The 26,908-nt window shown below is 48.4% G+C and overlaps 1 protein-coding gene across 1 annotated transcript in view; it reads left to right on the top strand.

Moving 5' to 3' along the window:
- Positions 1-26,908, top strand: part of PIK3R5 (phosphoinositide-3-kinase regulatory subunit 5) — a 51,656-nt gene that overhangs the window by 11,439 nt on the left and 13,309 nt on the right. Inside the window, exons 2-4 of the mRNA XM_088523450.1 lie at positions 18,484-18,593; positions 24,832-24,932; positions 26,183-26,251. Of these exons, the coding sequence (XP_088379576.1) occupies positions 18,497-18,593; positions 24,832-24,932; positions 26,183-26,251 (267 nt within the window). The 5' untranslated portion in view covers positions 18,484-18,496. The remainder of the gene's footprint in view (positions 1-18,483; positions 18,594-24,831; positions 24,933-26,182; positions 26,252-26,908) is intronic.

Consider the following 26,908-nt stretch of genomic DNA (forward strand, 5'->3'; position numbering starts at 1 on the left):
AGTCCTGGGACAGTTTGAGCTACTCTAGCACTTCCTCGCCAATAACTTTTACCCACTGGAGGAAGCCCTGGGAGATGAAATCCTGGGTAGGGTGGAGTCAAGTAAAGAACTTCTTAAGAAAGGATCTAGATGGCTCAGGAAACTGAATATGCTCATCCTTATTACCAATTAATTTGAACTTTCTAGCCTTAACAAGGCTTGAAGAAGTTTGCTCCACCTCTCAGGTTTAAGATATTCCAGTCACCTGAAAGGCTAAAGGTGAATGGCTCTGTTGAGGGGCCTGAGTGGCCACTGACACCAGTTCAAAAACATACTCATAGCAGTTATCCCAGCAAGGCAAATGTTTACATTCCCTTATTTTTCTCCCTGAGCCATCAGACTTCTGAGTAGCAGTCTGCAAACCCACAAAATTGCTTCTAAAGACTGATTCAACATGATTTTGTTGTATTTTTTTTTTTGTTTGTTTGTTTTCCTTCTCTCTGTGAGGATTTTGACCACCCCAAAAAGTAAAGCTCCCCTTTTGTTTGCTTTGGAGAGATGTGAGCTTCTGTGCACAGAACCCTTAAAAATGGTAGATCTTGGGATGACTCTCATGTGTTCCATTTTTCAATAATTCCCAACAAAGTGTGAATTATTGAAGCTTCTTTTTGTTCTTGTAACCATAAATATATGGCTGTGTGCTAATTAATGCACTGTCATTCTTGTGCTAGCTGATATTTTCTCTAAAAATATCTAGAGGTGCATCTCTGCTGATAAGACTAGGACAATAAGTTTTATGCAGGAAATATGCTGAGACCCAGTCTCTGCTCTGGCTGTTATAGAAGGCTTCTGGTGATGGGTCTCAGGAAACTCTATTGGGCAGCAGAGGCAGGAGATTTTGCCTTGCAAACAAGATGACATTTTGATTGATGTCCACATAAACCCAAGTCCTTATGGTTAAGACAAAAGCCCCTCTGTACATAACTTTTGGAGTGGTTCTTGAATCTGTTGTCCAGACTGAAATAAAGACCCAAGCTGGATGGGGGACCAACATGTGGATCACATGAACCAAGTGTAAAACATGGCCTCCGTGCATATGTGGATAAAACAGGGGGGGAATTCCCAAAGGATAAGAGGTAGGAAAACTCTTCCCTTCAGATACTAGTCAGTGGTCAGTCTCTCTGTAGTTGTTCCTCTAACATCAAGGGGGAAACCTTCCTGCTCCATGAATATTGAGGAGGAGTAGGATCTCTTGGTTCCTCCAGGTGCACTCCTCCATGGGCAGGGGGACCAGCAAACTCGGATCTCCTTCCAACAGCAGGAGAGGACCTCGTGATGGTTTGAGCCTGAGCTACATGTCTGCTGTACTTCAAAATAAGAATGAAAGTCATTGTTTGGATCTGGGCTGCTGTTTTCATGTAATTTTCCTTCCCTTAGTGTTTCCATGTCTGAGCTGTGCAACCTGCTTCATTATCCTGTAGGTTGCTAGCAAGCACCAAGTGACAGCATAGTTATTTCTGACTGAATCATTTGTGTGTGGTCTTTATTTTTGTATTTTCTTGAACATGACTGTTAGGTTTCCTGGAACTGTTTGGCCTAAACCAGAGCCTTTTGCATGTTAGTAGCCACATGGCTCACTTGAGCAGTGTGGCGGGTGCCACGTGTGGCTCTCGGATGTGACAGGAGAGTGAAATCATAGTCCAGAATAGGAAATAGTGACACAACTTCCTCCTGAATCCAGAGTACTTCTCCTTTTGGCACCATTTCACGGGAAGGTGAAGAAAGAAGATCTTCATAGAGAATGCAGAAGTGCAGGTTACTCTTGGAAACCATCTTGATGGGCAACCCCATGTCAGAGTCCTGAGTGTTTAGGCTGTGGGGAGGAGTATGTTTTTGTGCGAGTGGCTTCAGTTACACAGCTTGTGGCTTCCTCTTCAAGCAGGAAGTCTACTCAGTGCGTGACGAGAGGTAGAGGATGGGTGGGCTGCAGGCTTTGCAGTGGGTCTTCTTCCTGAATTGTTGCTTACTCCATTTCTTCCCCCATGCACTTTGGAAATTGGTAGTTCGTATCCTTGCTTGCCTATATGTCATATTTTAGATGTCAGCCCTGCTTGGGGTATGTTGCTTAATTCTGCAAGATTATCACCATTTTCTTTAGTGATTCATGCTGTGCCGCCAGAGGAGGGGGAGTGATCCTCTAGCCATGGGTTGCAGTAGTTTGGATGTTGTTGTTTGTTTGTAGCGGCTGTTGCCAGGGTGGAACTGAAGCTGTTGTGGATTTAGTTGGAATTTTCTTTGACATAATTTGATTACCGAGTTAAACAGTACAGCAAAAACACCACAGGAAAAGGAGCTTATGCAAAAACACCTAATGCCGATATGTATTCAGATACACAGATGACTTTCCAAAGTCACGTGGTGGATTCTATAAGAGACCTTGTGCCTCATCCACAAAGTCCTTGTGGACTTGCCCTGGCAACTGATGGGGTGTGTGAGGTGCTTGTGGGCAAACATATGTGTTCAAGGGCACACGATGTATGAAGGTGACTGAAGGTGAGTCATGTTGGGCTCTGGGCTTCTGGAAACTGTGTATACGAGCAGAGGATTTTCCTTCTCCATGCTGTGCCTACTAGGTGGAGAAAGAAGTGTGCATCACAGCCAAGGAGAGAGCAGATTTCACATCGTGCACCAAAGCTCTTCTGCCTGCTAGGGCATGGTGGTGTCCAGCTAATTAAAGAGATTGCACGGTTGGGAGATGCTGGAAGACTTTGAGAACATTTTCAAGAGAGGAGGTGCCATGACAAGGAAGTGCCTGAGTTCTGGCAGTAAGAAGAACAGACAGCGCAGAGTGGCTGTGAGTCTGGTGCTGCAGCTGGTACAGGATCTTTGTGGTCTCCTTCCAGTTCTGCCATGGCTTTAAACTGAGACTTCGGGTGAGTTACTTTTCTTTCCTCTCTTGGCTCCTTTCAGCCCTTATTTTCACCAAAGGCATGGCATAGCTGTGAATGCAGGTGCCTGGGGCCATAGCACAGGCTGCCAGTACCATTTCTGCCAATAAGGGATGTGAAGGGATATAGTGGGGTGAAGGAACACAGGAAGCACAGGGGTAAATTGTGCTTCCTTCTACCTGAACTTTTCTGCAAGTGAGGGGCTATAATAAGTTTGCAAAACTGGTAGGAAATTTCTGCCCAGTGCTCTGTATATCATTGACATCTTCTGAAACACAAAAGACTCTGTTCTAGATTGGAATTTCTTGGCTACTGCTGGGAGTCCATCTCCTTTAGGCAGGCTATTCTGGGGATGAGCTTGCTCAAAGGCAAAATGGATGAGCTGAGGCTGTGGGCTGAAAGAGATTATATAGACTATTTTCAATTTTTGCATCTCTGAGGGTTGCTTTTATGAGACACTTTGGTTCATCACTTGCTTGGTTGTTTTGTGAATCTTAATCCAAGACTAACGGCTTTTGCTTTCTGCCTGAAAGGGTCAACTGCATCATGTGGACCATCTCTCTAATTACATTTCAACTAGAATTCGAGTGTTCTAAAAAACATGCATTTTAGAATGAGTGTTCTCAAAGCCAGAAGAACCATCTCCATCACATTGTGATGGTAAAGTCCCCTAGTGCATTGCAGTATATGGGTCTGCAGCAACAAACTTCCCAACACTCATCATAGCCATGGCAATATTTGTGTTGGTCTATTGAGTTGCTGTGGTGGAGGTTAGGCTGCAAACACAGAGCAGCTCTGCCATGGCACAAACACATAGCCAGTGTTTCTTAGTATGCAGATCATTGCTAAAACTGTGCTGGAGTTCTGAGAAGGTGTCTTCATCTATGACAGTATGAAGGAGCACAGTCCATATCTGAAAGTGGCAATTCTTGACTTATTTTGACAATGGTGGACAGTTTTAAGACCAAATCTCTTGAATATCATTAGGCAGCTAAATCTGCAAAGTTTTTCTGTCCATGCTTGGGATGCTGTGATGGTTAGGTATGGTCCTTGGCACTGAGAATGTCAAATAACAAAACCCACCACCATCAGCAAAAAAGCTTTGTTGGAAACCAAACTTTATTTTTCTTTTCTCTCTCTTTTTTTTTTTTTTTTTGGCAAGGAAAGGTTTTAGAAGCACTTTCTTTCCCAGTCTAAAGGAAGAAAACAAATAAGTGCACACTGTGTGTACACTAAGCTCCTGCCAGCCTCCCTGTGCCCATAGTGGAGGCACCTGCTTGGGAGATGGCAGCCTCAAATGGATTTGGCTCTGCTGCTCTTTTCACCTTAGAGCCAAGTTCCCCGATCACCGGGTGCTGAGCGATCCCAGGATCAAAAAGCATTTCCAGTGTTGGGGATATTTGAAAGCTCAGCCTGAAGGTGGTTTCTTGCCCAGTTCAGATTTTCAAGGTCATGCTTAGGAATTGTAGTTTGCTCCTTAATTGCAATTTTGAATCTTCTGCAGCTCTCAGGTTTCCCTTGATTGGCTTCCTGTGAGAGTTTACAAATGTGGTAAAAACAAAATTGCTGTTTTTGTGAGAGAGTTGGTGGCGTGAGATTCCTGAGCTCAAATAAAATGCAGCTTCTTGTGCAGTGCTTTGGGGGTGCTGCAGTCCGACCCGCAGCCAGACACTGCACAACAGTGGCATTATATCCAACGTAAGCTGATTTACATGCTTGCTTTTTAAAAGTGCTAATCTATTTTTTTCCCTTTTTTTTTTTTTTCTTTCTTTCTTTTTTTTTCCCCTCTCTAATCTTCTGCAATCTCTGCCAGGTTCCCAGCTCCTCTGCCTGGAATAGGCCCCAGCTGAATCTTTTATCTTTCTATTTGGCAACCCTGGGTGAAATCGTTAGCAAATGAATGACACTTTTCCTGGCTCATTAATTAGATTTACTGAGCTGAGTGGCTGCTGTTGCTACAATACTTCAATAAGGTATTTCTGTATTTTGTTTCTCAGGAATCTGGGTTAAAAAACAAAATAGCACTCCAAAGAAGTCCTGGTACTAGTGGTCAAACCCCCAGCTCCCCTGTCTGAACTGGTGTTGCTTTGATAAGAACACACATCCTTACCTTGCACAGAGCTTTATTTCTGCAATTTGATATTGCCCATGCTGATCTCATTGCCTGTCGTCATCTTTACTGCTTGGTGAGTTCAAGAATGGGTATCTTGATGCTTTGTTCCTGAGGTACCCGTGGCAGGATATCTTGGTTAAGGCAAGTGGTTCTTGTGGGTTAGAAATAACCTCTGTGAAATATTAGTAATGTCTTTTTTTTTTTTTGTATATTTTTTAATAAGGTTTTTGGCATGTGCTGTTCTCCCTGCCTTACCTGCCAAGCTTAAAAGTAGGGCTGTGAAGACTTCATAAGGAATTAAAAATAATTGGATACAAGAAAAATAATATTTTCATCTTTTCTGCTCTTGCTTTGCAACGTGGGTCTAACAGGGCGCTGTGGAACAGGAGCCCTTGTCTCTCATTTTGGAGGGGGAAACTGAGGCACAGAGAGGTCACTCAACATACCATGGGACCTCAGAGCTCTTGGTTTCTATTGCGGACTTTCGGTTCCTCCTGTAACCGCTAGACAACACTGTCCTCCTCTCATCTTAAGGTCTGAATATCCTGACAAGTGTTGGGGGGGGGGGGGGGGTGTCTCGCTTTTCAGTATGGGCCCGGGGTCCCAGTGCCAGGCCACTGCAAATGCTGTGGCCTGATCTGTGCTTGTGATGCTGATGTGCTGCTCTTGCTCTCATCTCATTCATAGATGAGCAGTTTGGACATGGAGAGACCAAAGCATCTAGTTGGGAGAGAAGGGTGGCTCCAGAGAACGAAGCACTAAAATGGACAGTATTTAGGATCCTCCTCTACAGAGTACTGCTTCTCTTGGGCTAAGCATCTAAAATTAATCATTTGCCTTTGGGCGGAAAAGACAGCTGCAAACACTTGTAAGTGGGTTTTTCAGTCCTTTCTACAGTCTTGCAGGTCTACATAGTGATGACTCCACCTAGGTCTCATATTTGTCTAGATTACTGAGGGTTTCCTGGACTAGCGACATCCAGGAGATGGACTCCAAGTCTCCTTGGTGCATTCAGTTGAGCATTTGCAAGAACACTAATATGGAGTCTGCCCTATTAGGGGGGTGTCAAGGAATGTAAGGGGCCTGTCCTGATTCTCCTCTATGGGACATTTCCTCCTTCATTGCTGGCTAGCTGCAGTGGGGTGAAGTGCTGCAAAGCCCCTATTTGCCCTACTGAGTCCTCTCCATGCTCATGTAAAGAAAGTCAGTGCTTCTAGCAAAGACTTCCTAAGGCGGCTATTCACGTTGGCTTTTATTATTTATTGTCTAATCAAGCACCACACTGCTTAAAGCCTTTGAAGGGAGCTGCCCTCTCAACACTTTCTGAAGTTTGGGGTCAGTGACCTGCTTCAGTCAATGGAGTCCAAAACAGGCTGCTCCTGCTGTTCGACTAAGACTGCCCTGAGGAAAGGGTTGGTTTGGATGCTGTGTCCTGCAGGCTCTCGGAGCCCCTTTGATGTAGTGGCTCATGGAGGATTGCAGGATGGTGACAGGCAAAATCAGGTATTGGCCATTAACACAACATTCCTCACCCTGCTTTGGCTCATGCAAAGAGCAAATCCCCATGGTCATTTGGGGGAAGCAATGCTTGGGCTTATAAGAACAACTGTGGTGTTTTGAGATGAACTGGTGCTTCAGTTACTGGAAGGAGTTTTGTAGGGGAAGATCTGCATGGGGAGTGCTTTTTTTTTTTTTTTTTTTTTTCCTCTCCTTCCTAAGAAAGTTATGACCAAACACTATAGCTATTCACACTTAGCCCACTTGAGATGTACCCTCCCAGAAACAGAGTGATTATTTATCTACTGAAAGGACCCACTGCTGCTAAAGTCAATTTCCTGCTAACTAGTTTTTCTGCAGAAGGTAGAGGGTTCTGGCTAGCTAATTAGACAGGTCTTTACACCATTCTCATTGAATTCGCAGAGTGGAGCATATTCTCAGAAGGGATATGAGCTTCTCAAGGAGGTCAAGCCCTTCAGTTTGGGCTTTGTGATCCCTGACAGGCTCCTGGGAACTCTGTGGTTCAAAGCTGCTGCATTGGCAGGTTCTAGAGAAGCTCAAACTTCATCAGTCAAAACAGATATATTTTGAGTATTAATATTTTGCAACTGAAAGCAAAGAAACACCTTGAGACTTTTGCAGAGGTAAAGGGAAGGGAAATGGGTTGACTCTGTCTCAGGTGTGAGATAAGTGCACAGGTCTGCTCTGAGCCTCCAAAAAGCTGTGCGTTAGCTGACCAGAATGACCTTGCTTTGCTGAACTCATGCTGTTTCTTTTACTATTATTTTTTTGTAATACCAAAATGAATTAATGTCTAGACATTCTCAGAAACAGAAAACATCCCTGAGTAACCAGCCAAATTCAGGTATGTTCTGAGTAGACAGATAAAATGGAAGGGATGGAACACCAGAGAAAAGCACAGAATTAATACAGTGGGCAGGTTTTATATGGGCTCTCAAAGGGTGAAATCGTTGTATATTTAAAGCGTTGTCCGGATACCAGTGTGGTTCCTTGTCTAGCCACAATCATCCTGTGTGACCTGGGCAAAATCTCCTTGCTTTTATGTGCCTTGGTTCTCCATCCCTGTAAGGGTAATACCATGTAGATGTGCACACACGCACGCATATATGTACCTTTTTGCATATGTTTCTATATATATATATTTTTTTTCCTTGACAAAGTAATTTGAGGAAAAAGGAATTAAAGATTGCCCAGACTTGGTGTTGAGGGAATAGGATGTAAACATTTACCTTAGTTTGTGATTCTGGGGCAGCTGGGTGCTAATCTGAGCTTTGGGAATGGAGTAATTACACCTTAGGTCAGTGTGACTTCCTGAGATATGTTAATTTTTTAATGTGGAGTAGAAGCATGCAAGAGCTGGGACTGTTTTCTCTCACTGAGGCTCTCTAATAAACGAGGACGTGTCTGGTTTACTGTCAGGAGGACTCTGCTTGTGTTGTTGTGTGGGATAGGATCTGTCATAGCACCCTGATGCTCCTGGAGTTGCCTTTACAGAGATGCTTCACATGGCAGTTGGAATAGGGGAAGAAATGATAGAATGGGAGATGCTGGATGCTGGTCTCCATACCCCGGGGGAGCTGAAGGGGTTGCTTATGGTGCAGGATGGAAGAGGGTGATGCGACTGCAAGCTTGAAATTGGTTTCAACCCTGTCAAAGTCTTCCAAGCCAAACAGCCAGATGGGGACCACATGCAGACAATGTGTGGGGAACTCACTGTGATGGGGCTACCAAGAGTTTTTGGGGTCTGGGCTCTGATTTCCTAGAAATACGTTGTCTTGTAGGCCGTCCTCTCGCAGCAGAACGCAGGGCAGCTGCAGCATAGCTCGCTCCCATCCATGCTTGGGGCTCCCACGGCCCATTATTACTTCAGTAATGACAAGTGGGCTCTTGCAGGATGCAGCATGTCTCATCCCCGCACCAGGCCTGCCTAGGAAGGGCTCTGAGCAGAGCGAGGGGACACAGGGATACTGCAACATGGGGGGAAGCAAGGCCCAACTGGTTGCGTCAGCACCGATGCATCTTTGCCCTCTTGGCTGGCAGCATCTCTGAGATTAAAGTCAACATCTCTAGCGGTCTCATGCTTGCAGCTTGGGGGTGATAGTGGCAAACAGGACTACGGAAGGGTTTGGGTGTCCTTGCTGAAAACCCTGAAATGATGCATCGCACGCACAGGATGCACACTTATAGTGGGGCTCTTCAGCCTCAAGATGTTAATCTTGCTTTGTTAATCTGAGCACAGTTCATGTCAAAGGCAGCTGGTGTGTGGATAGTTTAATCTGATGTTATTTTGTTTTGGGGCTGAAGCCCTGGTTCTTCTAGATAGAGAAGAAAATCAACAGCATGAAGCACTTGCCTGGTTCTCGTTTCCAAGCAATCCTGTGTCATTCAAGCCAGGTATTGCCCTCACAATACAATTTTTAGAACAAAGAAAGCAAACAGAGACCGAAGTAAAAACAGGAACTCTTACATAAACAATACTATGGTGCTGCTGGTGCTTCGCAGTGTTTCTTCCTGCTCTGAAACATCTGGCAAGCTAGCGCCAAGGCTCCGGGGATTTGCTGGGCTTGCAGAGCCCGTCTCTCCCGGATGGTCTGCCCTTCCCCGCAGGAAAGTCAGCTGGTAAATGACTGAAAAGCTTTTCCATTCACTTAAGTGTGTGTGTGTGTGTGTGTGTGTGTATATATATATATATATATATATATTCGTATCCCTGGAGTGTGATATCCACAGGGAGAGGGAGGACTGGTCCAGCCAGAATGCCCAGGTCTGGTGGTTACAGCCACCCTAGCATGGGCAAGATGTTTCTGTGCTAATGCCTTGATGTAGCTCCAAGGGAGACCAAGAGCCACCAGGTACATCTGAAGGGAGCCAAGGAACAGAGGTAATCAAGCTGCAAGCCAGATCTCCTGTCCAACATCATCTGCACATACGTGGTCCTTGGAAGAGCTGGCCAGGTCTCACTCACTGCAACATGAACCCAGACACTGGCATGCAAAGGATAAAGGTCTTGTTTGATCAGAAATGAGAGGTTTAATTTTTCTGGCTTAGTTTTACTTTTTGAATTGCCGTCAGATGAGTGCAAATGTCCTTTTGAAATGATTGGTTGAAAAGTTTCGCTCTGAGTCTTCAAGACCTCTCTGGTCACCACATCTTCTCACGCACGCTCAGAATAGAAACAGTTTGCTGAAATCCAGTCACATTCACTGGGGAATTTGTTTGCCTCAGATCAATTTCTCTAACTTTTTTTTCGTACGCTCAAAATTCACCTTGCTGATGCCAGCCCTGGGCATGAGCGGCTTAGCTCAGCCTCAAGGACAGGCCTTGAATTTAACCCTGAACGCATGCGCCCATGTGCTCCATGGGGCTCAACCACTGCATCTTGCAGCTGGGAAGAGAGGGATTTGCCTGGGCTGCATTTTGACACCTCTGATGAGGCTGGCTCAATGGGAGTGAGTCGTCCCTGCTCCCCTCGTAGTGAAGGGGAGTGAGGTGCTGGGAGTATGATTTGTCTTTATTTAAGGTATCTGTTTTAAGTAGGTCACTTGAATAGCTCTTTCCATGATTCGGAGCTGCTGTTTCGTGGCACCTCTTGGCTTCAGTTTTTTGGAACTTGCAACCTCTTCACCCCATAAGCCTTAGCCTTAAGCTCCAACTGCTAATACAAGTAATCTTGGGGATGGAATTTGGGAAATCACATTAAATAATTCTTCTTTGCATCAATGTGAAGGACTTGGATGGAGGCATTTATGCAGAGGTGACACGTCTTAGGCATTTTCCAGTTTCCTGTTGGGTTCCTCTCCTGATCCCCTTAGCTGCGGGGACTTAGTGACTATTAAGAGAAGCAAAGCTGTACCAAAGGGAGCTGGGGGAATAAGCACCTAGAGATTAGCGCACTGAAAATGGCCAATAATGTGGGCTCTAAAGCCATAGAGCGGTCACCTGGCATAACAGGAGGCTCAAAAAATGTGTCCCCAGCCTCTAAGAGCGGCTCCTCTGTGCCTGCTCGATGCTGTGGTGTTCTTGGGTAACCTGCTCCCCACGTATGGCGGCTCTGCTTTCTATGCACGGGGAGCACTTAGGTGCTGTATTTTTCTTTTTTTTTTTCCTTTTTCTTTGGTGTTGCAGTTCTGGGTGAAGCGATGCCCAGCCCTGCTGGATAGGATGTCGTGTGTGTGAAGCTTCTTTGTGGTTACGTGTCTCCTCCTCCTCCCCCTCAGCCAGGTCCTGCTCTTCTGCTGTGGTAATTCATAGGGATTCATGGCATCCTGCATTCGTATCTCACATGTGCTTGCTCCTCCCTGAGAGCAAAGTGCCCATGTGGCGTGCGGTACAGGCCTAGGGAAGCCAGACTGAGGAATAAGGAGTCACTCTTGTCCAGGTTCCTCTCTGGACCTCGGCTCCCTTAGCCTCATGATGTGGTGCTGGGGCTCAGGGGTTTTGGTTGTTGCATTGCAGCTCAGATGCTTTCTTGGCGGGTCTGCTGCTCCTTACTACAGGAAAGTGGCAGAGGCAGTTTTCATTCTTTCCATTTTCCCTAGAAAGGCTTTTCTTACCCCAGTGGTGCTGATGCTGGTGCCTTTGTTGCGCTGCCATTTCTGAGCTCTCAGCTTGGAGACCTTTTGCCTCTGGTCAGAGATGTTTCCTTTTGCACATTGGTGTGCAGTGTTTATGGTCCCGATCAGCAGCCCAACAGGAAGAGAAGGAGTAGAAATAACTGCACAGATATGTAGTTCTTAGGTGAGGCTTAGCTTTCTAAACACCTTCACAGTCAGCTGCTCATGGAGACCTCTGTGTGCCCTGGACTATATTATGACCACCAATCTGCCATCCCCCGGAGCAGTTTCCATTTGTGGAAGTGTATAATGAAGCAATTTGGACTTCTTTCTGCAAAGAAGCATCCTCTGATCCAAGTCCATGGTTTGGCTCACCTAGTCCAGCTCTGCCTAGCTGCAAGTTGGATGTCTGCACTGGAGTTCCTCACCTTGTTTTTAGTGGAAAGGAGCAGGCATGTCTCAGTAGGACACAACTGAACATCTTAGATGCCTCTTGACATGAACTGAACTTCCCCAGCATAGCCAGGTAACTAGTTTGTAAAGAGGTGTCTGAATTTAGCTACCTGCAGTTTGAGATGAATCATACCTTGCGTTTTGGCTTTCTTGGCCTGTCTCTTCCAGCAGTTTGCAAAGAGCTGCACCCAATGCCCATTTTCTATGGATGTGCTATGCCCAGCATGGGGCTGCCCAGTAACCTGTCAGGGACCTGGCAGCTTTTCTTGGGCACAAAAACTGGTTGCTGCTTTGCCTCATTTGTATGAACAAAGCTGCAGCTCAGTGTTAAAGGGCTCTGTAACAGCTTTCGTACGTTAGGTGCTTTCCCTGCTCTGTGGTGGGAGTCTTATTCAACCAGGTTCTCAGGCATGGTGAGAACAAGGGGTGAGCTCTGCGTCTTAGTAAGCTTTCCAGTTCTCACCATTTCTAGTATAAATGAGTCTTATAGTTCATCAACACAACAAAACTGCCCCCTGCTCAAGGAGAACTCAACTCCTGCAGTGCTCTGGTCTGCTGGACCCCAAGATCTTGATATTGAGGGAGCTACCAGGCTAGTGCCTCTTCTCTTTCCAGGGAGAATTTTACCAGTAATGCATCATATCTTCCTTCCTCGCAGTGAGCATGCTAGGGATTAACCATTCCATTTAACAGCCCTTCATGTGGTTATTCCACAAGCATGTTTTCTCCTTGTACTACAGGTTTTTTCTTCTTCATTGAGATGAATTCATGGTCGAAACCCCAGTCTTCTATTTCACTCCCAAAGGCTGCAGTTTGTTCAGAATCCCATTTTATGTCAAAATCCTGTGCCAATTTTAAGACCCCGAGCCTGTGTTGGTTCTTGAAGCTGTTTCTTCTCCAGTTTCTTCTCTGATGGTTCCTTCACCCTGATGGCAGCAAACACTCACAGCTTTGACTCTAGGTGCATTTGGTCGCCCCTCAGCCTTTCCTGCCTCTTGCTGAGTGCTCTGATCCTGCTGTCGCTTCCTGACTGCCTGTGTGCTTTGCTTGCCCCTAAATTCTGCTCTAGGTATGCCTTACTCACAGACTTGTCCCTAAGATGCTCAGGTTCCTCCTTGGAGTAGAGTGTGAATGAGGTCCTTGCCCTAATGCTTCTCCTGCATCCCTTGACTAACCAGATGGTAAGTGGAGGTGGAGCTGGGTTTGGCAAGACGGCATTATAGTTTAGTTTCTGCTTCAGCTTTCCTTCATATCCTGGGAGAAGTTGCTTATTATTTTGTCTTCTTTTCCTTTCTTCCCTTCCCACCCCAAATAAAAATGGGGTGGGAGGGATAAGAGCACATCCTTTTCCTGCTGCTTCTATTTTGTTTTGTGATGGGTTTTTGTTACGTGTAAGTACAGCAGGCAGCATCGTGGGGGCATTGCTGTGATTCGTGTCTGTAATCAGCCCTGTCCTTGCATTGCAGCTGAGGAGAAGGAGCAGTCCTTGGGGCTCCAGCCCAGCTGCCATTGACTCCTTAAGAAATGGGAGTCAATAACAGGTTTTTCAGTCCTAAAGCGCACTGGTTCATACTACCATCCTGTTGCAGTGGCAGTGATGATCTTGGCAAGCCGAGGTGGTGTGGGTGGGTGAGGACATGTGCAGGTGGCTTGGTGGAGCTGATGATAGCGATGCCTGAGCAGATTCCTCTCTTATTTGTTCTCCGCAGTGGGTAGTTCCCACTGGTTATTCTGTGTCTGGATTCAGTAATGGCTTGATCTGGGACTTGCTGAGCAGCTTTTGAAAAGACCCATGTCACTTCTCTGCTGACTGATTCTTCATTGATTTGGGGAGAGGAGACTTCCCTGGAGCTCAGATTCTGTGGTCTGCAGAGCGAAGGTCACTCATGGTGCTCCCTGTGGTTTGATGCGCTATATCTGATGAGCCTGCTGGAGGGCTCGGGGTAGGAGCAGCTTTCGCCCTTGCTCAGCAGGACAGGAACCCATGGCCCTATAAGGAAATAACACGATGCCGGGGTGTTTGGATGGTATATGCTCTCCTTTGCAAGCACCCTAAAAGGATGTTTGTCAAACCGGTTGCCTGCTGGATCTTTTGATACCATGCCTTTTTGTGGTTTGAACGAAACGTCTTATCACCTTCATCTCACTGTTCTTTGAGGTACTGCACTTACTTAGAGGTAAACAGATAGTAGATGAAGTGTGAATCTTAAAAATCGCAGTTTCCTTCTGTCTCTGCCCCCAATTTCTACAAAGGCTTCCTTCAGCTGTTGCCTCTCTTGGCTCTGAATTTCTATCTTTGGCTCCCATACAGGGTGTAGAGGAGGCAGTAAAATCTTGCAAGACAAGGAGAGCTAAAACCAAGATTTCTTGTGTCACCTAGGCATAACACATACTTTCACTGGAGCAGCAGGTATTGTGCATGTGCTCTGCTCTGCTACATAATCACATATCCAGCTCTCTTGCTGTGTGGGGACATATCTGTGAGGGCACCAGTGCTGCCCTGTTCCCCACTGCCCCATCTGGGAGAAAATGCAGAAAGTTGAGGTGCTTCTTGAGAGAGATGATGACCTTGCTGATGTGCTTGTAAAAAATCTTCCACAGGAGAAAAACAAAAAACCCACCAACAAAAAAAACACTGTCTAGGAGCAGATTGCTTTAACATCAAATGAAGTGGTTCTCCTCCCATTCGATAGCACCACCCAGGCCTCTTCTTCTTTAGTCACATCTGTCTGCCTGAGCTGTGTGCCCTGGGCTCCATACAACTGCAAGCCACGTGCTGAGCCAGATCCTCCTGCCCTCCTGTGAGGGGGCATCTCACCGACAGCCTTCGCCGGAGAACCCGAGCAACGTGTTTCCGAATCAATCCCCTGGGCTAGGGGGCTTGTTTTTCCTCTCCTGCTTCCTGCCATGGATGCTCAGCCAGCAGCCCAAGAACAATTGAGGCAGGAAAGGGTGTTATCCTTCTGCAAAGGTATCCAGGGGCTTTCTGCAGCCCAGCGAGGCAGTGCTGGGCCTCTGTGCCACAGGGTCCCTCTCTGAGGTGGTGGAGAACTTCCAGCCAGGTCCTTTCCCATTTGTGAATATCTCTGAGGAGCTGCTGGGATTTACCCCTGTGGAAGGGGAAATCTCAGTTGGTGACACAGCTGCTGGGTTTTCCTCTTGTGCGGGAGGTGATTTGAGCAGAGCAGGATGCTCCTTGCAGTAAAGCCTCTGTGTGACCATGGATTCGTAGTCCCGTAGGCAGGTGTGCCCTGGCCTGAACACATGGTGTCCACTGTTTGCCCAAGCTATCTCTCCAACCTGACTGCTGTGTGTACGATGTGAGTCCCTTCTTCCAGGGCGTGGGGGGCATGAAGGACCAGAAGGATCTCCTTTCCTCTGGCACCAAGCGGAAGAAAAGTCATGAAAGTAAAAGACCACAGAGCATTGAAGACAAACTAAGTGACTGCAATTGGAAACCTTCCAAAGATTTTTGTATCCATGGAAAGTGCCCTGAAAGCTTCTCAAGTTGTCTAAGAACCTTCCTAAACTACCTTTGATGCCATATCTCATTCATCTTAGTTTGAATAATCAAATCAAATTCGTTTCCTATTAGTAAATTCTCAAGTCACTTAGGGCATCCAGGCCTTGTGGGGATCAACTCCAATTCTGTTGCGTGCCTGTGACACTGTTAAGTGTCAGCCACGTGCCAAAACTGAGCCTAAACAGGGGGAAACCTTGGGGCAAGTTGCTTTTAATAATCCCCTGGTCCAAAGAAACCTGTGGAGCTTGATGCTGTCCCTGCTGGAACCGAGAGCGCTGTGGTGGTACCAACATGGTGTAATGCTCATCAGAACAAGGCCCATTTTCTGCATGCCTCATCCTGTAGCTGTTTACAAGCAGGTCGTCCTCTTGGCTGTGGTTCCCAGCTTCCCGGTTCCCCTTTCAGTCTCCGACGGTTCCTCTTGCCGCCTCCGCCAGGGTGTTTCGCAGATGCTGTGTTGATGGTGGGTGGTCATCCTGCGTGAGACGGAGCGGAAGGGTTTAGTGCCGCGAGTGGTGGTGAACGTCTTGCGTGACCACCTGCCTCCATGGAACTGCACAGTGCAAGGCAGCGGGGAGCCTCTCCAGGTGAGAGCTTGCCATCTCCTTTCACAGGTGTGGTCCTTGTTCAAGGGTGGCATTCAGTCCTTGACAGACTGTGTTCCTGCAAGCTGTTGTGTCTCCTAGGAGCAATATCTCGAATGGCTTCATATGGGGGTTGAATGGATGGGTGTGCATGCAATGCACACGCCCAAAGTGCTGCTGACTTGTGACAACCTGATTTCTCTTTATTTTCTCTATGTTTTTCTCTTAATTCATCCCTCAAACCCTTCTTTATTCCCCAGGATGTTCTTGTACCAGCTCCCAAGAACATATTTGACATGTAGAGAACAGTCAGGGGAAACCCTCATCTTTTGTAACATGTTGTTCTGCTTGGAAATGCGCAAAGCATTACCTTGGTGATGAGGGCATCTCGAGAGGGGTTCGCTCCGGTAGTGTTGTGAAACTGCCACTGTGGGCAGGTCACTGCACAATGTCTGCGTGGTCCCTGTCACCGGCATCAAATATCTTGTACGAGTGCATTTATTTAATTATTTAATTTTCAGAAATACTCAGCACTTTAACATCTTCATGGATCACTACTTTGCAACACTTTACAAGTCTTCTCTAGTGTTCCTGAGATATTTAATAGAGCTATTTGGAAAGTCTGTTTACGTTCTTCTGAACTGTCCCCTGCCTCGTTATTTCACGCCATGTGGGTGGGAAGGAAGGGAGATTTTGGGGAAAAACCAGTGGGTGAACCTGAAAAGTTTCTGCTGGGCTGTGGTGGGCAAACTGAGTTCCCTCTCACCAAAGAGTCCTCCACAATCACTGTCTTGGGGGAAAATGTTTCGATCTATGTGCGATCCATGTAAGGAAAATAATAGATGAAGAATCTGTGTTTTGTGGTTTGAAAGTTATGATATTTAGTCTGTAATGCTTTGCCCTTAGGCTTCCTGCCCATTCCCTGCTGGGATATGGGAAGCATCAGGAGGAGGGCACTGGGCTGGCGCGGGATCCTCTGGGAGCGCGCGGAGCATGAGGTGGCAGCGTGGTCCCCTCTGGTGACCACACTGGCCTCTGAAACACGCTGACGTGCAAAGATGTGTATTTTCTTTTGCGAGTTGGGTGTTGTAAAGGGTACTTATGAGTCACACTGTTCTCTTAGTCACCGCTTTCCTCTTGCCACAAGTCATGACTAAGATGCTGATGTGCAGATCTCTGCTCATTCGGTGCCTTGCACCTCGGCAGAGCCCTCTCGGGTGCTCCCCATCCGGACGTGGGAGATGTGTAAAACTTTCGGCAAAGGCTGGAATTACATGCTGGAGCAGCAGGAAACTAGGAGCAGGAGTCCACGAGCTTCTTCAGGGTGAAGCAGAGAGCTTGCATGTGGCAGGTCAGTGTTTCTTTGCTGTGGATGTATTTTTGACTTGCTTGGAGCCATTCATGGCTTTTCTTGAGCATCAGAAGGGCCGAGCAGCGAGGCTGGATGTGGCCCACCGAGCTCCCCAGCTGCTGGGGACCCCAGGATCCAGACACAGCTTTGCAGAGCCGTCCCAGGGGGTTGCCAGGACAGAGTCTGTGCTGGAGAGCTGTGCCACCAAGGCAGCAGGGAGGCTGGGGACAGCCGGGACCTGCTGGAGGCTCTGCTGGGGCACTGAGTGCACTAAGAATCCAGCCCTACCTGAGAAAGCTCATAAAAAAGTATATGGGGGTTGATTTGTGAGTAGTCTGAGCAGGAGCACATGGCATAGGGAAAGAAAGGAATGTGCTGACCTGGATGAAAGCAGAGGCCCCCTCAGCTGATGTTTTTCCTGGTGTTGGCAGGTTTTATTTCATTCTTTTCCCTGTGATATTTTTTGATTTTTCATGTTGATTTTAACCAAGAAATAGAGTCTGCAAGAGAGATTCCCTGCGTGTTGGGAGAGGAGAGGTGGGCGCCCAGTGTCAGTGCGGCTGGGGACGAGGTTGCAGTGAAGGAGGAGGTCTCTGGCTCGCAGAATGGGTGCGTGTGTGACTGCTGCTGTCCTGGTTTTATTTTCAGGGCCCCGGGCTGGTACGTTTGAACAGGGTGGGATAAAACCTTCCTGCCAGCCCAAGGCTTAGGTTTGTACCCTGAATGCTGGAAGAGAGGCGGACGCGTGGAGAGATGGATTGTGAAAAGTCTGCAGCCCCGCATGCAATCTGCTATTTCACAACATCCTCTGGCATTTGGGCTCAGCCTGGCCCTGCCCCAGTATTTTCCTTCATTGCCACAGGGACGTTTGGACCTTTTCTTCATGTTGGCTGCACAGCAGCAAGGTGAACGGTGGTGGAGACATCATGTAGCAATCCTGGCTGTTGCATGGCTAGCACCCGGGCTTTGCAACTGCCACCGGTGGATATTAGAGCCACCAGAAATGATTCCTGTGCAATGCAGACTGTAGGAGCTTGGGGTCTTCTGTCTCCTTTTCCACCCAAGCCTATTGCAAAGTGTTGCAGTGCTGATCTCTCGCAAAGCTATCATCGATGGAAACTAACCCAAGATTACCTCCTTGCCACAAACGTGTGTGTAGGACTTTCTCCATCCCACCAGCAGGAACCATGAGGACACAGACATGTATGTGACACCTTGTGGGGAGGCTTTAAGCCTGTTGGCCTCGCTGGTGCTTAAGTCCCAAACATGGGCACCTTTGCCGTGGTTGGGAGCAGAGTGGAAGATGATGGCTGTCAGAGGGGAGCATGATGTTGGCTTTGGGACTGGAAAGGGGGCATCAGCTGGGCTATCTTGTCTGCACTAAGGAAATGTTTTGGAGTTTTTTCCCTTGTTCTTGACTAAAGACCCAGTGCGCTAACTTTCTTCCTTCTCTTTCTTTAGGAGATGAATTAAAATGCAGCACACCACGTGCACAGAGGACAGGATCTATCATGCACTGGAAAGATGTCTACATGGGCTTAGCAGAGATGCTGTCTCCAGCAGATGGGCTGGTAGGTGACCTGATGGCCCTGGGCCAACTTCACTTCTCTGACAGGGGATGAGACCAGGCTCTTCTGTTCTTCTGTCTCTGGCTTCCATTTGGCTTCTGTTACCAGCCTACCTGAGCACTTGGTTAGGAGTGACCTGCTGGGAATACTGGGAGAGAGGAAGCCTTTTTTTCCCTTCCAAGGTTCATAGTTAAAGGTTGGATCCCGCCCAATCCGTCTTCCTGTGCTTCTCATTGCTGTGGGAAGATGTACCAAGATGCTGAACAATTTGTGTTATGTTTTGCATAGGTAAAGACCTAACAGAGATGCAGTGTATCCTGCCAGTCATTCCTACATCAGGAACATCTCTTTTCACCATGAGGAAAAGCTTTTTTGGTTAAGCCATCCACCTTGCTTTGCTTTGATACAAGTATATCCCAAAACCTGTGTGAATATCTCTGCTGCATTGTCAGAAACAAGTGTTATATCAGTCTCATTTAAATCTAGCTCAGATATCATGTTGATCCTAAGGACCTGCGCCTTGTTCAGAGGGCTGCGAGGGGATTCAGCATGAGGTGGTGAGGGCAAGGCAGCAGTGTGCAGCAGAGGTGTCATTTCCAAATGACATTTCCACGACTCTTTCTCCTACTATCACTTTTGCAGACTTTTACACTGCAGTTAAAGCCCTTGTTAGTCTTGTGGATAAAAGTGTATCATGAAAGACCTGCAAGCAGTATCCTACATGCTGCTGTGTACTGGAGTAATCTCTGTCTGGACTCAATTTCTCATGCCCACAGGAGTGGTACCAACTCTCCATCCTGTAGCATCACTCCAGGAAGTTGATTCCTGCTGCTGCCACCCAGGACTCCTGGGTCCTTTTGGCCTCCCCCATTGTGGGAAGCAATCCTTGAAATGTGACCTACAGTCACTGTTCCTGGAAGAGCAACCTTGCTTTTGGCTCTGTTAAAGTGCACCCTCAAAGGCGTCCACCTTGCCAAGCATTTCATTGTGCTCACTGCAACTCGCCTCTCCCGTAATTATAATTAATCAATCTCTGTGTCACTCACAAACTTCACCCTTGCATAATCCCAGACCCTCAGTGTTGTTTGTACGGGAGCAGCCTTTAGAAAATGACTTCTTCATAATTTGTCCAGCTCATTAGCAAAGGTAAGGCTTTGCTGGGCTGCAGTTTGGTGGTGTGGCCCCTCTCGGAAGCAGCCTGGTGACTTCTGTGTTCCAAATGATTTTCTGCTACCTATCAGCCTGCTTTTGGTCTGCTTCACATAAGCTTTATGCATGTGGCAAAGTGACCTGACATTACTGGGAGAATTTTGGGCGTTTTTCACATCAGAAAGTTCCCTTTCATCAGCCACATTTGTGCTCTTGCCAAAAATCTTCAGCCAACAAACCCCGGTTTCCGTAGTTATCGGTAGATGCAATGGTAATAACTGCGTTGTCCCCTGCCCGAGGGTACCTTTTCCGGACAGCCCTCGGGCAGACTTCCTCAGCCAAAACTTTTACCTCTTGGATGTGGGTTTTCTCATCCTGCTGACTCTTATGTTTGCTTTGAAGAGCTGCCGTCTCACATCCTACTCGGTTGCAATCGGAATAGGAAACATGTTGTTATTGCAGTAACATACGTGATTTGGGAAGAAAAAGAATAATGCAGATATCTATGTACGGACCTTAAGAAGGCGTCCTGTTTCTTTTCAAAAATAGAGCAGAAATGTTTTTCATTTTCTGCCTTTCCTGTGTTATGAATGATTTTGTCCTCGTCTCTTAACAGGTCTAAGCTGTTATTTAAAGCAAGTTTTTGCTCCACATATTCTTGATGAATCTTTCCATCCTGTTCTTAGTTGTACAGTAGCCTTCTCCTTTTTGCTTTTTAACTTCTTATATCACTTTTCCAATTTAATTGCTTTTCCCTCCTTTTCATTATTTTTAAATGGTAAAATAATGCACTGCAGTGCAGTTTTTTGGGTTGGAATGTCATTAGAGTTTTGTTATTTTCTGAATTATTTAGTGCTTTATTTTTACACAATAATTTTACGGCAGGTTGCTCCAGAGTGGCTGAGCGATCACTTCCGATACATCATCATCTCCCCACAGAAAGAGGTGACTGAGTAGCTGAGGTTTGTGAAGCTAGCAAGGCAGAGAATTGGCCTTGCACAATCACAGCTTGGCACTCCAAGTCTGCTCGTGGTGGCATCTGTGGGTTAAATAGCGCCAGCCCAAAGCTAGTGATGGGGTGTGCGAATAACAGTATGTTGAGCAAATTTTGTCTTTCAGACCCATTACCCCAGACTTACAATGGGTTTTTTCACTGCTCTCCATCCTTGTAGATATTAAAGAGTGGCCCGGATGTGTTTCTGGGCAACCTGCTCTAGGTGATCCTGTCTGAGCAGGGGGTCTGACCTAGATGATCTCAACCAATCCTTCTGTGGTTGAGGTCCAGCCATACGCAGCAGGATACTGCTGCGTAGGTCCCATTGCATGGGAGACCATGATGGGTCATGGAGCCATCTTGGGATAAAGAAAGAGCATCAGAAATGCTTGTCCTGGCACCCACAACCCTCACGAATGGGCCTCGGAGTGGGTGGAGGCTGAGCCCAGAGGTGCCCATGGTGGATGCAGTCCTAAGAGGTGCTGGGGAGCCCAGTGCAGGTGGGCCAAGCTGCTGCATGGGACACGGGAGCTGTGGTCCAGGATCCGGAGAAGTCTCCCTGGGGCTGCTCTACCTTGCAACTAAACGGCTCCTTGCAGGGTAGACTGTCTTGACCTCAGTGCTGGATCCTGCAAAGCAATTCCTTGAGCTGGTGAGACCTTTGCAGTCCTTCTGAGCAGCCTCTTGAAACAACCTAGGGAAATGATGACATCCCTTTGCTTTTTGTCAGCTGCTTGGTCCGTGTCACCTTTGGCAACACCGGGCACTACTCGCCGTGGGGCAATACGGCCTTGGTTGTTTCTTTTCCAAGCTGCTGCTTGCCCCCGTGCAGAGCAGCAAAGGGGAAACATCAACCGCGACTGCCAAATTCAGGAAGGAGGCACTCAGCGAGGAGAGGATGTCTCGGTGCAGTTCTGAGAACAGAATCTTCAAGCCTCATCCTTCCGAAGCCGCCCACAGGCTCTTCGCCCGCTGCCGCTCATGCGAGGTGCCCTGCCCTAAGCTTGGTCGGTGCCGATAGCGATCGAAGCGAGAGCGACAAGTGTGACCAAGCTCCTCTGCCACATGCACCGGTTGGGCCCGGGCTTGCTGCTGCACCATATCCCCCCTCCAAGGTTTTGAGCTCCCAAAGGGAGGTTTTTCTTGGGGTCAGGTAGTGGAGGTGTGTAGTGGTGAGCCTGAGGTTGCACAAATAAAACGCACAGCGTCCTGCACTGGGCTTCATGACAGAGGTAGCACATGGTCTTGTTCAGGCACCCGGGATAACCGGGGTCTCATTGTGCTTCTGCTCCTGTTCTGTTGTCATGGGACAAATTGGGACCCTTGTCCCTGTCTCCTACATGAGGTGCATTCACAAGGGCTACTCTCGGCAGTGTGGGATGGGAGCTCTCCTGTGATGAGCGTGTCGGGACTCTGGTGGCTGCAGTTGCATGATAGGATGCTCCTTGCTGGACTGCTTGCCTTGGAAATGTAGAACCGACTTGTTTTGGCTTATGCTATTTTACTTTCTGCTTTCCCGGGCTGGGGGGTGCTTGGCCATTCTGCGACAACCCTGCCTTGCTGGCAGCTCTGATCAGCAAGGTATGCGGAGGGATTCCCCACCAAGGCAGGACTTTCCAGCATGAGTCGTTCACTAGCGAGACCGCAACGGGAAGCCCAGGTCCTGCTGTGACGAGCGAGAGCATCCCTTGACAGCCCCGCTGCAGGAGGACACATCTAGGAGAATCCCCAGCTGCTCGGGAATCATGGCAAGAAATGATTTTGCAAGAATTACAGACGAATGCAAAGTCTAGGAGAGGGAGCAGCAGCCGTATGAGCTCCTCGTGTGTCGCTGTCTGCTGTGGAGATGATGCTGGTTTTCTCCACAGGGAGTCCATAGGGTATTTCCAGAGGGCAATTCCACTCTCTGGAAAAAAATGGGATGGAGTATGAAAATACATTGCTAGATTTGTTTTTTTTTACCAGCCCACCATCTCCCCCTGGCCCATTCTGACCCTTGGGAATAAAACTGATGCTGTGTTGCAGCTCTTGTCTTATTGCAGCTCTTAAAAATCCTGTCTAGCTGCTGAAGCACCCACCGCATCCCTGGTATGTGGTGCAGCCCTCCAGGCACCTGCAGGAGGATGGAGTGTGAAATGGCCCCATCCTGCATGGGAAAACATCATGCTCAGTGCCCAAATATCTTTATTAGCCGAGCTCCAGGAATATGTCCCCAGGGAGTAGTTCTGCTCACGGCACCAGGACATGGGTGCTGCCCAGGCCGTGTGCGCCCTGGTGAGCGAAGGCAGTTGCCACTGAGGGGCCCATCCTCGTGATGTCCTGGCTGTTGCCTGGTGGCACCAGACCCTTCCTTTTGCTCCTTGGTCTTTTTATGCGGTGTCCGGGGATTTCTCAGCTGCAATGTGTCGCGCTGGGGAGTGCTTTTAGCCAGGGCTCAGCTGTGCAGGGGCTTGAACAGCGGTGCTTTGCCAAATGCAGGGGCTCAGGCACGCGTGTCCCACTCCATGCTGAGGGACTGGTGCAGCCCAGCGGGTCCCCGCTGCAATTTCCTCCCCTCTCGCTAGGGCAGAGAGGAAGGAAAGAGCCTGCATCTTGCTGGGCTCTTTGTGCCTGCGGTCACGCTGGTGCAGGAAGCAGCCTGCTCCTCGTCTGGTGGTGTGCGGAGATGTCATCCAGCCCTGCTGCTCTCACCTGGGCTCCCCCTGTCACTCCAATTCCCGTGTGGAATTCGGGCCGAGCCTCAGCAGGTGCATCCAGAGCGCCCCGGCAATGCTCTCAGTGATGCTCCTGCCAGCACTTACTGCTCCTGCTGGGATAGGGGCTTTCTCAAAAGGGCTTTCCCTGGAGGATGCCGCGCTTGAGCACAATATTGATTTTCTTGAGCAATCTGCTGGGTTCGTGTCTCTGCTTTAGCAGGAAAGAATTTCAGAAGAAAACAGGAACATATTCAAACTGGCAAATTGCTGAGGCTGTGCCCTTGCAAACTGAGTATAGCAATACAAGGCCCCAGTAAGAGCATTTTGTTTTTACCCAAACCCAGCAAAATACAGGTAATACTGCAGCAAAATTAAAAATTGCAACCGTACTTGGTCTTGCTCACATACTTGTGCTTGGCCATGGAGTCAACTGCTGCTCTCAGCCATCCCCTGCCTGATTTGGTGGCCACGGATGAGGCAGCTGGCAGGTGTGTTGAGTGCTGCTTGCACAGCTGGAGGAACCACCGTATGCCCTGTCCCCCTTCAGCCTTGAACAGGGTGCATCAGGGCTGCTTGGGAACTTTCTAGCAAATGTGTTCCTCGGTCCTTCTCGCTCTGCAGAGCTGGATCTGCCCCTAGAGTGGCCAGAGCGGAGCAGAGGAGCTGTGCTGGCCCTTGCACTGATCCTTTCCTCCAAGGCCATGCAGGAGGTGTTAGGGCGGAGGTTGTCCCAGAGAAGCTGCTGAGACAGGAAGAGCAAAGACATTGAGAGACCCCTGATGCCTTGGTCACCAGTCACATCCTAGCAGTGAGAAACGGGAATTCTAGGAATAGGCCAGTGATTTGGTCACCTCGCTCCAACTTGTCTTGCTTTCTCAGTGACTGCGCCCACAGGAGGGAGCTGATGCTGAAGGATGGAGAGCACTTGACTGTCACCTCCTCAGCCCCAGCAGCCCAAGGCCCCGCTGCAGCCATGCTGGGGCCTGGGTCTTTTTGGGAGTGTGGTGGGGCAGGTCCAGTGGTTGTGACAACATCCCTGGAGCATTTGGGCCAGGCCATAGCAGGTTAGGGCCCTGGGCTAGCAAGCCTTCTTGCTTGTCCCAAGAGTAATGTGGCATGTTCACCCCGATCCATGCATGCACATCCCTCTGTCTGCCACTCCAGACCTGCAGCAGCGCGGGGGAGCGGGTGGATTAACTTTGCTATGGGGGCCATTCCCCAACCTGAGCTACGTGTGTTTGATCATGAGTCACAGCAGGACAACACGCGGGCACCATGCGATGCTGCCAAGGTGAAGACAGCAGCAGCAATGCCTTTGCCATGACCCCTTCCCACTGCGCGTCCCTCCTGCGGACCTCTCCAACTGGGAATGAATCGTGACTGCTCTGTGTTTCCCTCCTAGCCGGGCTATGCCTGAACTGCTGGAGCCTCCAGGAGCTAGTGAGCCGAGATGCTGGAAACTACCTCATCCTCGTGGAGAAAATCCTCAGCAAAGCCAAAGAGGTGAGCCCGGGGAGCAGAGGGGAGCCTGGCTTCATCCTGGCTCCAAAGATTCTCTTTTGCCTCAGCAATGTTTATTACGGGGGTGTGATGGATGCATGGGTGAATTAACCACATTAGTTCTTTGCTGTTTCTCTATCGATATCCCCTGGTGCTGGGTAAGGCTGGGAGACCTGCCCCATCCACTCAAAATTTTGCTCGTCCCCATCGCTCCTGGGTTTGGGACAATGTCAGCTCTGGCCAGAGCAGATCTCTATGTCCCAGGGGCTGCAAGCGAAAGCCTGAGCTGCTCCTCGAATTGCACCACAGATCCCAGAGGAAGAAGCTGGGGTTCCCAACACGCCGTTTGGCCCTGGCTGCTGGGACGCTGGTCCTCGTGCCACCTGGGCAGGGATCAAGCCCTTCCAGCTGCGTGGATGGAGCCGGCCTTCCCAGCGGTGGGAGTGACTAGTGCGGTCAGAGCAAACTGAGGGTTTCCTGTTGTTTTTAATGGAAACCCCAGCACGGCTCTGCTCGACCAGGGAGTGAAAGCAGGTCGAGTGGAGGTGGCACTAGCTGCCCGGCGCGTGGTGGGAGAGCCTGCCCAGGTCACATCCCGGCATGCCCGGGAAGATCGCTGAGGAATCCCTTGATGTAGCTGGAAAGGCAGGCAGTCCTCCCAATGCCGCTGTGCTCCCATTCATGTGATGGGGGAGATGCTGGTGTCCCTTCCTCAGGGCGGGAAGGGTGGTCCAGCAGCCTGGCTTCAGAGGAAGTCTGGAAAAAAGGCAATCTGGGAGAAAGAACCAGGCAAACTAAGAAGACTATCACTTTATTTCCCCCCTTCCCAAACGTGATTTTTCTTCTTTTTTTTTTTAACGGCTGTAATTGAGCTGATCATGGACAACTTTGGAGGTATATTTCACTTTATACCCTGATCCCAAGTGAGGAGAGATGGTGTTTGCAAGCATACTCTTCGCCATATCCCACTGAAATAACTTTTATATCAGTGAAGATGTGGCGAAAAGGCCCGATTTGCAGCGTGCTGCTGACTGCCTCCCCAGCGCGCCCACTTTGAGTCACTTTCCTAAAACCTTGTGCAGAAAGACCGAAAGGGTCCAAGGGTCAAGCGCGCAACCAAGCGAGGGTCAATGGGGATGGGGATGTCATGTTGCGGGGTTGGGCACTTGGTGGCATTATCGGGGACACCCTGGCATCTTGGAAAAAGCATCAGAGTGACGTTCATCCTTCTTCCCTTGTGCTCTTTCCTGCAGGTTCAGGAGAAGTGCGACTATGATCTTGTAACCCCTCTGGCTCTGCTTTTCTACTACGCGGTCCTATATGTAAGTCTTGAGGCTGCTGAGGGTGGCTTAGGCCCCAGTGCCTGGGGGACACCAGAGCTGGGGCCCCGGGGGAGCCCAGGAGTGTTGTCACGTAAATCAGGGTCCTTTTCATCTGAAAGATCCCAGTCTGCTTTGATCAAGTCATCTCGGGGAAAAAAAAGATCTAGTGCAAATCTACAGGGATTAAAACTAGGCAGCTGATGTGCAAGCTGCGAGAGGCGGAAGAAAATGAGCTCTCTTTGTATTTAAAGATGGGTTTTTCTGAAAGACTTGGACAATCTTTCTGTGCGGAGAAGGCAAATTTTTCATTGCCCCTTACAATTGTGCAAAATACACAGGCAATTCTAATGAAAAGAGGGAGCTGAGCTTTCACAGGAAACTTTTTTTTTTAACTATTATTATTAGCACAATATGTCATTATCCCAAGGAAATCATTGCTGCCAGATCTTGCAAAAGCTCAGGCTTTAATGAGATTCATCTTTTGTTGTCCAAAATCAAACAAGCAAAAAAAAAAGATATGTTTAATCAGGAAAAACTCCCTGGCTTTGGCACAGAGGTTGGGAGGTGCAGAAAGGATGAAGCCTTTTTGTAGCTTTGCCAAAAGAGGTTTCTTTGACCCTTCCTTGGAGCAGGACAGGCTGTTCCATGGCAAACCTC

The sequence above is a fragment of the Tinamus guttatus genome, unplaced genomic scaffold (genome assembly GCF_059628265.1).
Source record: "Tinamus guttatus ecotype Peru unplaced genomic scaffold, ASM5962826v1 Tinamus_guttatus_pri_ptg000188l, whole genome shotgun sequence".
NCBI lineage: Eukaryota > Metazoa > Chordata > Aves > Tinamiformes > Tinamidae > Tinamus > Tinamus guttatus.